Source organism: Notolepis coatsorum, assembly GCF_963971535.1.
Source record: "Notolepis coatsorum genome assembly, chromosome: 14".
NCBI classification, from domain to species: Eukaryota; Metazoa; Chordata; class Actinopteri; order Aulopiformes; family Paralepididae; genus Notolepis; species Notolepis coatsorum.
Genome location: NC_140178.1, coordinates 27,707,543 through 27,722,880, shown reverse-complemented (window position 1 = coordinate 27,722,880; position 15,338 = coordinate 27,707,543). Strand labels below are relative to the sequence as shown.

Below are 15,338 nucleotides of genomic sequence, written 5' to 3'. Positions count from 1 at the left end.
CGCAGCATCCTAGTACTAGTAACGTTAGCTCTCAGAACGGTAGCCAGAAGCCCGCAGCATCCTAGTGCTACTATCGTTAGCTCTCAGAACGGTAGCCAGAAGCCTGCAGCATCCTAGTGCTACTATCGTTAGCTCTCAGAACGGTAGCCAGAAGCCCGCAGCATCCTAGTGCTAGTAACGTTAGCTCTCAGAACGGTAGCCAGAAGCCTGCAGCATCCTAGTGCTAGTAACGTTAGCTCTCAGAACGGTAGCCAGAAGCCTGCAGCATCCTAGTGCTACTATCGTTAGCTCTCAGAACGGTAGCCAGAAGCCCGCAGTATCCTAGTGCTAGTAACGTTAGCTCTCAGAACGGTAGCCAGAAGCCCGCAGCATCCTAGTGCTAGTAACGTTAGCTCTCAGAATGGTAGCCAGAAGCCCGCAGCATCCTAGTACTAGTAACGTTAGCTCTCAGAACGGTAGCCAGTTAGCGCACCAGCAACGGTAAGCGTGTCTCATTTAATTTCCACCACTGATCGATTGCGTCCTCCTGTGTGTAGACAACCAGCTCTGCGTGTGCTCGATCCACTAGTGAGGACTGGTCTCGCCCTCTGTTGGCGCGTGCTGTGTGTGCACTACAACCAATGCGGTCCCTGTCAAAACTCTGTTTCAGTGTAATAGAAACTGAAACGCATCTGTGATTTTGACGGTATTGATTTTCAATACCTTCGGGATTTCTAAATACCCTGGTATACCGTAATACCGTCATACCGCCCAAGCCTACTATATGTATGTCTTCTTACTATTACCCTGCCCATACCTGTACCTCCACTCCCCCTCCCCCATGCTGCTATGGCGCCCGCATTTTCCCAAGGGGATCAATAAAGGAATGTCTTATTCCTTTTTTTTGGACGTAGGTTTATATACATGTACACATGTTTTATGTACTTTGATCTCTGCAGTTTTGTTAACCCTTTCACTACCAACGGGTTTCACTTGTGAAAGGGTTAACCATTTGTCGTGTGGCAGTGAAAGGGTTAACCTTCTGTATTGTCGCAGTGAAAGGGTTAACCCTTTGGTAGAGTGGTAGTGAAAGGGTTAAGTGGATGTGGGCAGAGAGTCAGTCTAATGAGCCGCGCGCCACGGCCAGGAACACTTTACAGTTGGAGCCGGCGCTACACTTCCAGCCGTTGGAACAACTTCACACGTTTCAAACATTCTCGTTAATAATTTGGTTGCTGAATTTGTGATAACTCTGTAATGCCAACAACTGTACTACGGGATATTATATAATGAGCTTGCAAGAAATGTCTGAGAAAATAACTCAAACATATTGACAGAAGTTTTCTTTGACCCGGATTAAAGTTTGATAGGAAATAACACTCAAAGCAATAAGTAATCGATGAGTCCTTTTGAATATGATCAACTTGCTCTATTGCGAACTAATGAGATGGCGGACTCGTGCAATGTTTGTCTGAACTATCACTATCGGGAGGTAGAGCGGTCGTCTGGTGATCGGATGGTTCTTCCTGGTTCGATTCCCGCTCTTCCCGGGCAGCATGTCGAAGTGTCTTTGAGCAAGACACTTAGCCCCTAATTGCTCCCAATGAGCAGGTTGGCACCTTGCATGGTTGCCTCCGCCATCGGTGTGTGAATGTGAGGAATGAAATTGTAAAGTGCTATATAAATTTACCATTTTTATTAGTTACAAATGAGAAAATATACCATGTACCCACCCAGATACTGTTAGTCAAAATCCCCAATTTTCCCCCCATTTACCGTAATATCCACATGTGACACACACATTGCAGATCAGTGGACAAAATGTTTTTCTTTGCTATGAGTGACTAGTGAACGATCACAAAACCAAACTGTCCTAATGGTAGGGGTGCACAAAAACCACGGTTCGGTACGTACCTCGGTTTTGAAGTCGCGGTTCGGTACAGGTTTTCGGTACAGTGAGGCAAAGTTTGGCTTTCCATTTTCCACTCAGGGGTGATGTAGTGTGCAGTAACTAATTGTACTTGTAGGGCTGTCAACGAATAAAAAAACAGCCCCTGGTGGGCGGCCGTTAGTGGTTAACATACCGTTGTATTCGTTGGGTACTGAAACGGTTCGGTACGGATACGTGTACCTTTACACCCCTACCTAACGGCACAAGAATAACTTATTCTGAAATTCAACGCTTTCCCCTTCACACCGTGAGACGCAGTGAGGTGAAAGTCTAGCCGCAAGAATAACTTATTCTGAAATTCAACGCTTTCCCCTTCACACCGTGAGACGCAGTGAGGTGAAAGTCTAGCCGACTGGGATCTGTTGTAGTTCAGGTATCCAGGCTGGTGTATCCTTGGGCTTAGTCTTTTCTACTGTACGCTTGTTGTTTGAAAAGCTTCCTTCCTTCCTTCCTTCCTTCCTTCCTTCCTTCCTTCCTTCCTTCCTTCCTTCCTTCCTTCCTTCCTTCCTTCCTTCCTTCCTTCCTTCCTTCCTTCCTTCCTTCCTTCCTTCCTTCCTTCCTTCCTTCCTTCCTTCCTTCCTTCCTTCCTTCCTTCCTTCCTTCCTTCCTTCCTTCCTTCCTTCCTTCCTTCCTTCCTTCCTTCCTTCCTTCCTTCCTTCCTTCCTTCCTTCCTTCCTTCCTTCCTTCCTTCCTTCCTTCCTTCCTTCCTTCCTTCCTTCCTTCCTTCCTTCCTTCCTTCCTTCCTTCCTTCCTTCCTTCCTTCCTTCCTTCCTTCCTTCCTTCCTTCCTTCCTTCACCAACACCCAAACCGTTGATCGCCAACTCCCCGCATTCTGGTGATCTTTCATACCAGTGGCCATCAGGCTCCACAACAGTCTGCGGGGACCGCTGCCAGACATTCAACTATTAGGAACTTCTATCACTGAGTGTGTCTTACTCCCACCTAAACGGACAAGGGGTACATTCAAGGGTACCCAACCCCCCCCCACCCCACCCCACCCCACCCAACCCCTCCTACCTTGGGATGGGAGAAAACTTGGGAGAAAAAGTGGATAAAAAAAAAAAGATGTCGCAGTACTGTATCTGTATGTCATATATGTTATGATGAATTGAAAATGGGGGACCCTGATGTAAACGAGACGAAAGTCTTTCTCTGGTCTGCATCCCCTTAACAATTGTGTGTATTGAGCTGTACTGTATTGTACCCATTCTGCAATCTGTTAATACAATTTTCAATCAATCAAAACAATATAACGTATGAAGTATATCACGGCATTCATACCTTATGCATACTGCACCTTATGTGTATACTGTATACTTACTCAATCAGAGCATATAATTTATTTTGCATATATTTAGCATTTTTTGGATATATTAGATTAGATATTAGATTATTAGATTATATACATATTGTAACTATATTTATTGTAAGGCAAATACAACTGAGAGGGCATACATACCCTCATCTGCACCTTCACCTATTTACACTGCCTACTTGACCATATGTGCATACTCAGTTAATTATATTGTTATCTTGTTTGCACTGCCTATTTTTATTTTTACTTCTCCACTGTACTATAATATTATGACTTCTATATAGTCTTCTACTATCACTCCCCTCCCCCTCCTCCATGCTGCTATGATGCCTGAATTAAGGGTTATCTTATTTTATCCCCCCCCCCCCCCCCCAGATGCGGTTCGGAGACTTCCGAGTCCTCCCCCGACTTATCCCGTCTCTGAAGGCACTCTTTGCGGATGAGATCGGCGAGATGGAGGGGAGGAGAGAGAAGCGAGAGCTCAAGCAAATGAGAGAGGCCGCCGCCGGAATCGAGAGCGCGCAGAGGACGCCCGAGGAGGCCGAGGCGGGAAGAGGCGCCAAGCGGGAGCAGGAGGAGCAGGGGGCGGCGCCTCATGAGGGGACTAAAAGACTAAAAGCCAACTGAAGACTCGGCACCCAGTCCGCTGGCCTTTGGGTTTTGAGCAATGAGTTCAAAGAACTGACCAAAAGTTAGATTTTTATTGAAATTAAATAAGTAGAACATGGTGCTCTTGTAAGAGACATTTTGTTTGGCTTGTGTGGCTTCATTGCTTGTGGGGGAGGGAATGGCTTGTATATTTCTTCTATTGCAGTGTACATAGAACAAAAATCATTAACATACTGTAGTCCTTGGTTTTTTTCTTGTCGTTTTGAGAATAAAGCAAGTGTTTTGTTTGATATCAATGTACGCCTATTTAATACAGGTTGGGTTTCAACATCGGACGACTATTATATATATATATATATATCAGCAAAATATTAAGGTTGATGTAGTCTCTAAAAAAATCTATTTTAAACCATGCTTCCTTGTGTGGCGATGATAGGCATCTGTACAACACAGTCCTCTGATCTTTTTACATTTAGTCATTTAGCTGACTCTTATCCAAAGCGACTTACAAATTGTCAGCAGGATGGGTAGATCTCTAGCAACTAAGGGTCCGTGGCATTGTTTGTCAAATAGTGTCAAACTTGAGTGTTCTACTCTTGAGTCCATAGTTGTATAGACATATTAGCATGATAGGTAGTAGTATAAGAATAGTAGCATCTTCTCAGATATTGTTTGAAGAGGTGTGTTTTTAGTCAACGGTGGAAAGTTGGCCGGGTTTCAGCTGTCCTGACTGGTGGGAAGTTCCTTCCATAATTTTAGCTAGACAGACCCCACCCCCCCACTGTGCATTGCCAGAAAATGTCTGCTTTGATTTAATATTTATCACACCCATCAAAATCACTCCCAATCGGTGGCAGTAGTCGTTTGAATTCAGTATTTTCATTGCATGACCTTTTTACCCAGCAGTAGCAATATGTATATTTGATATTCCTTCCACATAACATTAGTCCACATGGGGGCTGCATTGAGCCGTCTCTGTTTATATCAACCAGGTAATGGGGCTAAGGGTTCAAGAAAAAATCCACCCTAATAGTAAATATTTAATGGACAGTCTTGTGTTTTTTTTCCCCACATCAGGGAGCGGTAACCATAAAAATCTGCCGTGCCCCATAGCAACAGTACACAGGACCGAGGAGGATGTCATCCATTAGACGCGAGTGGCACATAATTACCAACTCTGCTAAAAATCATTAGGTTTCAGTGCACTATGAATAGCTGTCATGATGTAGGTGAGGGCCTCCAGGGTGTGCCATTAGTGTTTTCAAGAGCAATCGAGCATTTTATTTCCACCGTAGTTTAGTGTTCTACACGTGACATGACATGACACAGGTCTAATGTATCTTGCGTTTGTGTCTTATTCAAGTGAGCCAGATGCCTGGGTTTTATCCACTGGGAGAAGAAATTCACTTTGACCCTCCAGCCCTTTGTGACTCAGCAACACTTAAGCGTTACATCACGCGACAGAGTGTGTTATAGAAATTAGATCACGCCTATGGGTGGTTGTTAGACCCCCATAGGCGTGATCTAATTTCTATAACACACTCGCGTGATGTAATGCTTTTATACAATGGCCGAATTCATCCAACACAGTAATTGAAGCATAATTGGATGGTCCTAAAGTTGCCAAGCTTATAGCTTCAGCCAAAGCCTCCACCTGTTCACTCGACCCCATGCCTACTACCCTGCTCTCTGCCCCACCATGGTCAACATCATCAACTCCTCACTATAATCTGGTCTCGTCCCTTCCTGCTTCAAAACAGCCTCCGTCACTCCCATCATCAAGAAGCCCGGCCTCGACCCAGATGAGCTAAACAACTACCGTCCGATCTCCAACCTTCCTTTCCCTAGTAAAATCTTGGAAAGAGCAGTGGCCGCCCAACTCCAACAATACATGTCCAACCATGAGCTCTATGAGCCTTTTCAATCCGGCTACAGAACTCAACACAGCACAGAGACCGCCCTCCTCAAAATCATCAACAACCTCCTCCTTGCAGCTGACTCTGGCCACATTAGCATCCTCATCCTCCTGGACCTTTTGGCAGCCTTCGACACAGTCTCCCATTCTATCCTCCTCAACCGCCTATCCGACAACCTCTGCATCACTGGCTCAGCACTCTCCTGGTTTCAATCCTACCTCACCACCCGGATACAGTTTATCACCATCAGCGATTCCAGTTCCACCCCAGCCCCAGTCAACCAAGGCTCTGTACTTGGCCCAATTCTGTTCACCATTTACATGCTCCCCCTCGGTCAGATCATCCACCGCCATTGGCCTCAGCTTCCACTCCTACGCCGACGACACACAACTCTACCTCTCCACCAAACCATCCACCCAGCTCCCCCCACGCTCCCTTGTCAACTGCCTTCATGAAATAAAAACCTGGATGTCATCTAATCTTCTCAAACTCAACAACAATAAAACTCAGCTCATGGTTGTGGCACCCAAGGCCCTGCTCCGGAAGGTTGGGGATCTCACCCTCAACATAGACGGCTGCTCCATCTGCCCTTCCCCTAAGGTCCGCAACCAAAAAAATAAAGTTGCCTCCGTGTCTAGAAGCAGCTGGGAGGTGCCATCTAACAAAACCAATTACATAATCTAACATTGTGTAAACAACGAACATATTCCAGTTAACGGTATCTTTTTTAAATTATTTGTTACGAATATATCCATACTTCCATTGTGTCCTGGACATCCAGTGAAATCGCTTCATGCGACAGTGTCCGTTTGCAGAGGCAGGTTGCTACAAAGCATGCCATCTAACAGTGAAGTTACCGGTTGTTATTGGATTGATTGATTGAACATTTTATTACCAGATTGCAGAATGGGTACAATACAGTACAGTACAGGATGCAGACCAGAGAAAGACTTTCGTCTAGTTTACATCAGGGTCCCCCATTTTCAATGCATCATAACATATATGACATACAGATAGACAGTGCTACATATATACATAGGTTGCTACAAAGCATGCCATCTAACAGTGAAGTTAGCGGTTGTTATTTGATTGATTGATTGAAATTTTATTAACAGTGAAATGACAGTGTCCTTTTGAAGGAGAGGGTGGTTCTACAACGAATGCCATCTAACAACACACTTCCCGTGATTTATATTTTGTTTCACAATGAGTCATGACCAACCAATTACATAATCCAACATTGTGTAAGCAACTAACACATTCCACGTGACTATCGTTTTTGAATGAGTCGTTATGACGATATCAATACGGACCATTCATAAAGAGAAAGATTTTCATCTTGTTTACATCAGGGTCCCCCATTTTCAATGCATCATAACATATATGACATACAGATAGACAGTGCTACATCTATACATAGGTTGCTACAAAGCATGCCATCTAACAGTGAAGTTAGCGGTTGTTATTTGATTGATTGATTGGAAATTTTATTAACAGTGAAATGATAGTGTCCTTTTGAAGGAGAGGGAGGTTCTACAATGAATGCCATCTAACAACACACTTCCCACGATTTATATTTTGTTTCACAATGAGTCATTTTTTATTTGACCATAATCAGCCAGTATCACCTCTTCATCTGTTGGCTCGTGTAGTTTCTCTTTCATTCGTTTACATTCCTTTGTGATAAAAATGGCTTCTCTCTTCAAAACAAAAACCCAGACAGCTGCTCTGCCGTTCTCTGAAATACACACAGCTTGACCCCCCCCCCCCATATTTGAAACTCCATATTCAAAAACACTCCTCTGGCTTTCTCTGTGTCTTTATTATGTTTACGGATGCATATCTGTTCGTTTTTATTGGCTTGCGAGGTTAGATAAGGCTAAGACCCCATAGCGTGAGACACACTCAAGTTTTTTCTCTTCAACGTTGTCTGGCGTCCATGGTTTCGCTCGGTTCCGCTGGTGCCCTCTCTCATGGCCTCTGCACTGCACCGTCTCCAGCCCCATTGTCTTTAACCACCGTTGGCATCGTAGTCTCAACCTAATCTAATCTCGATCTGCAATCTGGCTGTCAACGGCATCAACTGTTAGATTTGACCATAATCAGCCAGTATCACCTCTTCATCTGTTGGCTTGTGTAGTTTCTGTGTTGTGTTTATCTCTTGATCTTCTCATACCGGCTGTACATCGTGCAATCCGTAATAATAATAATTCACCACCGTCAGACGTGTTACCTTTCTTGGAAAACGTTGTTTATTACATAAACAAAGCCTCTCTAATCAGATGGAAACCAATTCTGTAATTGTCCTTGACTAAAGTCATTATTCTATCGTCTCTTCTGCTTTTAGTCCAATGGTGGTTGAGACCTTGTCGTTAGCCAAAACCTTTCTTTGTTAGCCGAAGCTAGCCTCCTCGAGGCATAGGGGGGAGGGGAGGCCCCTCCCACCACCCTCTAGTTAGTGGTCTGTCTCTCTCCACGTCTGCTCGTATCAGCCTTGCGTCCTGTTCTAACTTACACCCGGAAGGAAACTCACATTATAATATTCTCGGCATAGCAACGACAGGCCCGCCGCCCCCTCTTCTCATCACTATGTGACGCGCTGTCATGGCAACTGCTCTTCACCTTTAACCCACATTAAACGTCCGTTCTATTGATGTCAAACTCTCTCTCTGACCATTCTGCCTGCTCTCAATCCTTATCAGTTGTTATGTGCTGAACGACCTCGGCATGCACACACCCTGCTCGCTGCTACCACACTGACTCTCTCTGACCGCCTCCACCACCACATCTACCTCTCTGACCTGGCTATAAGTAGATTCTGTCATTCACCAATAGTTAACCCTATATACCTTGAAAAACCTATATTTCCTTCAGTCATGACCAACCAATTACATAATCCAACATTGTGTAAGCAACTAACACATTCCACGTTACTTTATCGTTTTTGAATGAGTCGTTATGACGCTATCAATACATCCATTCATAAAGATTATTGTCCGCCATCTTGGTTTCATTCCTAAAAACACGAACGGCGGAGTGATTCGGAAACAAAGTAATTCGGTTGTGGGCGGGTTCTGGGATCACGTGGAGTGTGTTATGAGAAATAACAACGTCTGAAAGAAGTGTTTCAGCCAATCAGAATCAAGAAATGTGCATGCCATTGTATAATGAGCTTTTATATCGTTTTACCAGTAATTGACCATATTCACATGGCTGCCATTTTGCTCTTATGTCATGCTCAAGATGGGATTCCTTTCCACCCTGTTTCCACCTGACATAAGCAAAATGGCCACCGTGTGAATGTGGTCAATAGCCCAGTGCCCCTTTAAATGTAAATTCTAAGCCAACCGAAACGTAGGAAATAAACAAAACAAAAACACCTTGAATCTGCACAGAAATATTCAAACTCGTATTTCATATGAGAGACTGGTGTTTGAACTCCTTGACGTAACCGAAACGCGTGAACCCGGCAGCGGTCCGGCAATGAGGGAGCGTGAAGCGGTCGGATGAAGACGTGCCGCTCCAGAGCCTGGTCTCGTTACGTCCCACCGCAGCTACAGAAGACCACGTCTTATCTGAAGACACCTGAAGGACACGTGAGTCGGGCAGAACGAAGCTCTCTCTACCGCTGCCATCGCTTGAGACAGACAGGTCGGCACCCCTAGGCCTTAGCAGCCTAGTCATCACCCTTAGCAGCTGGCCATCACTCAGCCAGCAACGGATCACAGTACCGTAAGTCTTGAGGTTTTCTTTTGTTATTCAAAATTCCAATTGATGTCATACAAAAGCAGTGGAGGCTCGCAATACTCGTGTGAGTTCATAAGTCGATCGCCGGCCTGTGTGCTTCTGTTCGACTTGAGGAGTCTGCTCATTGAAATAGACTCTTGCCGGTCAACGTCGAGCACTCCAAGTTCAATATAAGCAGGAGCAGGGCCGCTATTGACCATGAATGGAAGAATTGTCTTTTTACTGGGGAAGAAACCAAACACATTCACATTCTTTAGGTGGTTGTACTGAGTCTGCTTGTCTCTTCCTTCCCAGTTATTTGTGGATATGGGTTATAGGCCCTCGAGGGATTCTTTTTAAATTCCAGGCTAATAAAAGGAAGGATCCTTGCTGCCACCCCCTGCATTCACTCTCTGGTCCGGAGACGATCTACCAGGAATAGCTGTAGATAAAAGGGAAATGTCATTAAAAATATAACATCATCAAACAGGGAGGCACCTGGAAGTGATGTTAACGTTTGTCATCGTTTATCTGGCCTGGAGGTAAAGGAGACGGATGTCAACGGACATCGGGCGCAGCAGCCGGCTCCAATCAGATACACCTCCGTCTCTCAGGCCTCACCTCTGTCCAATGTCAACGATGCAGCCTGCTCAACTCTCTTCACATTCTCTGCCCGGCTGCTGATTCAGTGAGCAGCCCCGGTTCTCCTCGTGTAGGAATCAAAGTGTGAGGTAATCCGCAGGGACTCGTGTGAAAGAGGGCCGTGCGGAAGAGGGCCACGGAGCCTCAGTCTCAAGACTGGAGGTCGCAGCCCTGGCCGGTGCTCCTGGACAGCTCGGTAATTGTGGGCAGACACTCTTTCCCCGGCAATCTGTCCCGAGATCCCTGCAATAATATCACTCAGCTGTCACCTCGGATCAAGAACTTCATCCTGTCTCCCCTCATCCACCTTTATCCCTTATCTCTTAACCCACCCATCCTGTCACCTCTCTAAAGCCAGAAGAACACAGCGGTGAGCCTCTCCCGCGCCGGACGGCAGAGGAGAGGACGGCTGCTAAATTGAGATCAAAGTTCCGCGCCAGATCTCTGATAACTTTTGGAACACTGTGAAAGTGGCTTTTCAGCCTAGGTATAGGAGCATTAGGGAGAGAACAGAGAGAGCGAGAGAGATGCTGGCGTTGAGGGGTCTGTATACAACAGAGGGCATTAGTATTCCACCCAGCGCTGCCCAGGACTGCCTCTCCTCCCAAGGATGGCTGGTCCGCATTAACAGATTGTCTGAGGGAGCAACCCTCAGGAGACTTGAACAGCGCGGTGGCACCTCACCTGGCCCTGCATGTGAATAAAGTTTAAGATTCTCCCCTAAGCCCCCCAAAAAACAACACAGAGGTACTCTTCTATTCGTGAGCGGTCGCCACGCGCAAAGCACGTCTGCTGCATAAATGCCAGACACCAGAAATTGGAGACTGGAGGGACGCTGCCTTGAGAAACGCTTAAGAGGGCGCATTTGCATGTAGCGCAGCGTGTCACTGAGGGTTTGAGTGGATAAACTGGCACTGATTATCTTTTGTCTCTTTTCATTCAGACTGTCAATGATGATGAAGCCTTACTGGCCAGCAGCAAGAGTGAAATACAGTAGCAGATAGAGTTGCATGCTGTCTGTTTGGGTATGTATGGTCCACGCTTCGTATGTGTATTCTTAAGACTAATGGAAATTGTCCTCAAAATATCCCTTGAAATCTGCTGGGAGAAAAACACTTGAAATAAGCATAACAACTCAACCTTGTGTTGAAGTTTCATTCTCTTTCTGCTCAGTGCCATTTTCTCTGTCTCTTTACAGTATGGCTTCTCCTTCATCTCTGCTTTCCCCTCTCTTGCTCTCAAATTTCAAGTTTATTTAGTTTATTTACTATAGAGGAGTGAAATTCTTTGTTTCTTGGCTCTTCGCCCTAGCAGCAGAATCAAAACAAGTAGTATAAAATAAGCAATAGAAACGGTGTACAATAAAAATAATTGCTGCATAAAGTAAAAAAAAAATAATAGCAAATTACAAATGACAGTATAAGTGTAGTGTGTGCACATCTGTGCAAATCAGTATTGTGTGAAGGTCAGTAGCAGGGACAGCAATCAAATAGCACTGGTTTTCCTCAGTCACAGCACAGGCCAACGCAGTGTTGTAGTCGAGTCACTAGATCTCGAGTCCGAGTCGAGTCTTGAGTCCCCAGTGTTCAAGTCCGAGTCCACGTCCGCGTCACCAAAGAAGAGCCAGAGTCGAGTACCCATTACCCTAGTCCGAGTCCAAGTCATCAAGGTTGAGTCCACTCCACTCTGGCAATCAAAGAGCTGACATACAAATAAAAAAAGGTCTACATTAAACATGCCCTTGCACGAAATTAATAATGTTACAGTATTAATATAACCATCAACATCTTATGCCAAATGATTAGGGCCTAATCCGAGCTTAAGTCTGAGTCCTCGTCTGCACCTTCCAAGTCCGAATGTCGTCAATGCTCGAGTCCAAGTCTGACGGCTCGGGCACATTGAACACGCACGAATTTCACGCACGGGTTCCTAGCGGGATCGCGCGCCTGGCCAGACACACAGAGTCCGACTTCTCAGCGCGCTGCAGCGCGGAGCCCTGATAGAACCAGCAGCAGCACGCGCTCTCTCTCTCCCTCCTCTCCTCTCTCTCTCTCTCTCTCTCTCTCTCTCTCTCTCTCTCTCTCTCTCTCTCTCTCTCTCTCTCTCTCTCTCTCTCTCTCTCCTTGACTTAGTCAAGAAAGAAAGAGAGGGGGAGAAAGAGACTGGAGAGAGAGAAAGAGAGAAAGAAAGAAAGGCAGGGAGAATAAAGAGAGAAAAAGAGAGAGCTGTACTGTATTGTACCCAAGGACGCGAGAAGGGGGGGTGCGGCGGGGGCTGCAGCACCCCCTGCTGGATGGGAGTGTAACTGCAACTGCAAGGTTGTTTTGGATTTTATTCCAAATTTGTAACCGAGGCTACTCATGTCACAGAGCGGAACGGCACTGCAGATTTACCCTACTCTTGGAATTCATTCAGATCGCCATAGGGGCGCTGTCTCGATAATGCAGTGTTATTATCAGCGCCGTGTAGCCGACGCATGAACCGGTTGGGATTCGAATAGACGCGGCCTGGAAGCGTCAACGCGTAACTGGAAATCCGTTGGTAACAAAAATAGACACGGCGGCTGTACCCTGCCTGGGATATTTTGGGACGCTGAATTCGCAGTAAAGGAATATATGAACAAGCCAGCAGAACTATCCGAGCCCCCGGGAGGGTGATCGAACACCTTTTGCATGCCGGCGATCATGTATGCGGGGAACGAATTGCAGAGGAGGGCGCAACAGCCAGGTGGGGTAAGCTGGGCTGTGATGTGTGCATCAGAACGCTCAGAGCGCGGAGTTGGGCAGCTGTTTTGATTGAAAAGTTGATTGAAAAGTTTATTAACAGATTGCAGAATTCATCATAGTATCCTCTAGTGAACGAGAGTGTTGGTTATGACGACAGACAGTGGAGCTGTTTGCAGATAGCGAGCATTTTGACGTGTTGCGTGGTGGCGATGTCTCGCAGACAATACAACTACAAGTATAATTATATAATATATATATTTTATATAAAAAAAGAAATTATAAAAAAAAAAAAAAATTAATCAAAAACGATCGATATCTCAGCACCCCCACTCCCCACGGACTTCTCGCGTCCCCGATTGTACCCATTCTGCAATCTGTTAATAACATTTCCAATCAATCAATCAATCAATCACGTGGCGCACGCCTCCCGCGCCGCCTCGAATCCGATTGAAGCGGAAAAGATAGCTTGCCACTCGGGAGCCGCCCACGAGGCGCGCTCCCGTTTGCGGCCAGTGTGCACAGTAGCGTCCATTAACATGGGAGCGGAAGTGAAGCGGCAGCCACCCGTCCGTCCGTGTTCATTCGTGTGCTGTGTGCTAGGCCGTGAGTCATCAGTGCTCAAGTCCAAGTCGAGTCACGACTCCTGAAAATCCTGGACTCGAGTACTACAACACTGGGCCAATGTTAGTGTTATTTGTTCATGAGTCTGACTGCCTGGGGGGGGAAACTGACCTGGGGTCTGCTAGTCTGGACCTTGAGGCTGTGGTACTGTATGCCGGGCGGCAACAGCTGAAACGGTTTGTGGTTGGGGTTGCAGGGGTCCTTAATAATCCTGCAGGCTTTGCTGACACATCATCGTCCGTTGTATATATCCTGGATGGAGGGGAGCTCACAACCACACAACCTGTTCGCATGACCCCCCTGTAGCGCGTTGCGGTTGAGGGCAGAGCAGTTTCCATACCAGGCGGTGACACATCCGGCCAGGATGCACTCGGTTGGGCCTCTGTAGAAGGAGGCCCCTAGGATCTGGGGCCCCACGCCGAATTTCTTCAGTTGCCTGAAGTGAAACAGGCATTGTTGTTCTTCCTTCACCACCTCGGCGGCGTGCACGTCCCAGGTGAGGTCCTCAGTGATGTCCAGTGTGCAGCACGTCCCAGGTGAGGTCCTCAGTGATGTCCAGTGTGCAGCACATCCCAGGTGAGGTCCTCAGTGATGTCCAGTGTGCAGCACGTCCCAGGTGAGGTCCTCAGTGATGTCCGGTGTGCAGCACATCCCAGGTGAGGTCCTCAGTGATGTCCAGTGTGCAGCACGTCCCAGGTGAGGTCCTCGGTGATGTCCGGTGTGCAGCACGTCCCAGGTGAGGTCCTCGGTGATGTCCGGTGTGCAGCACGTCCCAGGTGAGGTCCTCAGTGATGTCCAGTGTGCACGTCCCAGGTGAGGTCCTCGGTGATGTCCAGTGTGCAGCACGTCCCAGGTGAGGTCCTCAGTGATGTCCAGTGTGCACATCCCAGGTGAGGTCCTCAGTGATGTCCAGTGTGCACATCCCAGGTGAGGTCCTCAGTGATGTCCAGTGTGCAGCACGTCCCAGGTGAGGTCCTCAGTGATGTCCAGTGTGCAGCACATCCCAGGTGAGGTCCTCAGTGATGTCCAGTGTGCAGCACGTCCCAGGTGAGGTCCTCAGTGATGTCCAGTGTGCAGCACGTCCCAGGTGAGGTCCTCAGTGATGTCCAGTGTGCAGCACGTCCCAGGTGAGGTCCTCAGTGATGTCCAGTGTGCACGTCCCAGGTGAGGTCCTCAGTGATGTCCAGTGTGCAGCACGTCCCAGGTGAGGTCCTCAGTGATGTCCGGTGTGCACGTCCCAGGTGAGGTCCTCAGTGATGTCCAGTGTGCAGCACGTCCCAGGTGAGGTCCTCAGTGATGTCCAGTGTGCAGCACGTCCCAGGTGAGGTCCTCAGTGATGTCCAGTGTGCAGCACGTCCCAGGTGAGGTCCTCAGTGATGTCCAGTGTGCAGCACGTCCCAGGTGAGGTCCTCAGTGATGTCCAGTGTGCAGCACGTCCCAGGTGAGGTCCTCAGTGATGTCCAGTGTGCAGCATGTCCCAGGTGAGGTCCTCAGTGATGTCCAGTGTGCAGCACGTCCCAGGTGAGGTCCTCAGTGATGTCCAGTGTGCACGTTCCAGGTGAGGTCCTCAGTGATGTCCAGTGTGCAGCACGTCCCAGGTGAGGTCCTCAGTGATGTCCGGTGTGCAGCACGTCCCAGGTGAGGTCCTCAGTGATGTCCAGTGTGCAGCACGTCCCAGGTGAGGTCCTCAGTGATGTCCAGTGTGCACGTCCCAGGTGAGGTCCTCAGTGATGTCCAGTGTGCAGCACGTCCCAGGTGAGGTCCTCGGTGATGTCCAGTGTGCACGTCCCAGGTGAGGTCCTCAGTGATGTCCAGTGTGCAGCACGTCCCAGGTGAGGTCCTCAGTGATGTC

The 15,338-nt window shown here is 47.4% G+C and overlaps 1 protein-coding gene across 2 annotated transcripts in view; it reads left to right on the top strand.

Annotated features, from left to right (window-relative positions):
* elac2 (elaC ribonuclease Z 2) overlaps positions 1 to 4,147 on the top strand; it is a 54,119-nt gene extending 49,972 nt beyond the window's left edge. For both annotated transcript variants that reach the window (XM_084328810.1, XM_084328809.1), the window contains one exon: positions 3,622 to 4,147. In XM_084328810.1, coding sequence (XP_084184936.1) covers positions 3,622 to 3,873 — 252 coding nt within the window. In that variant the 3' untranslated portion in view covers positions 3,874 to 4,147. The remainder of the gene's footprint in view (positions 1 to 3,621) is intronic.
* Positions 4,148 to 15,338: the final 11,191 nt, after the last annotated feature.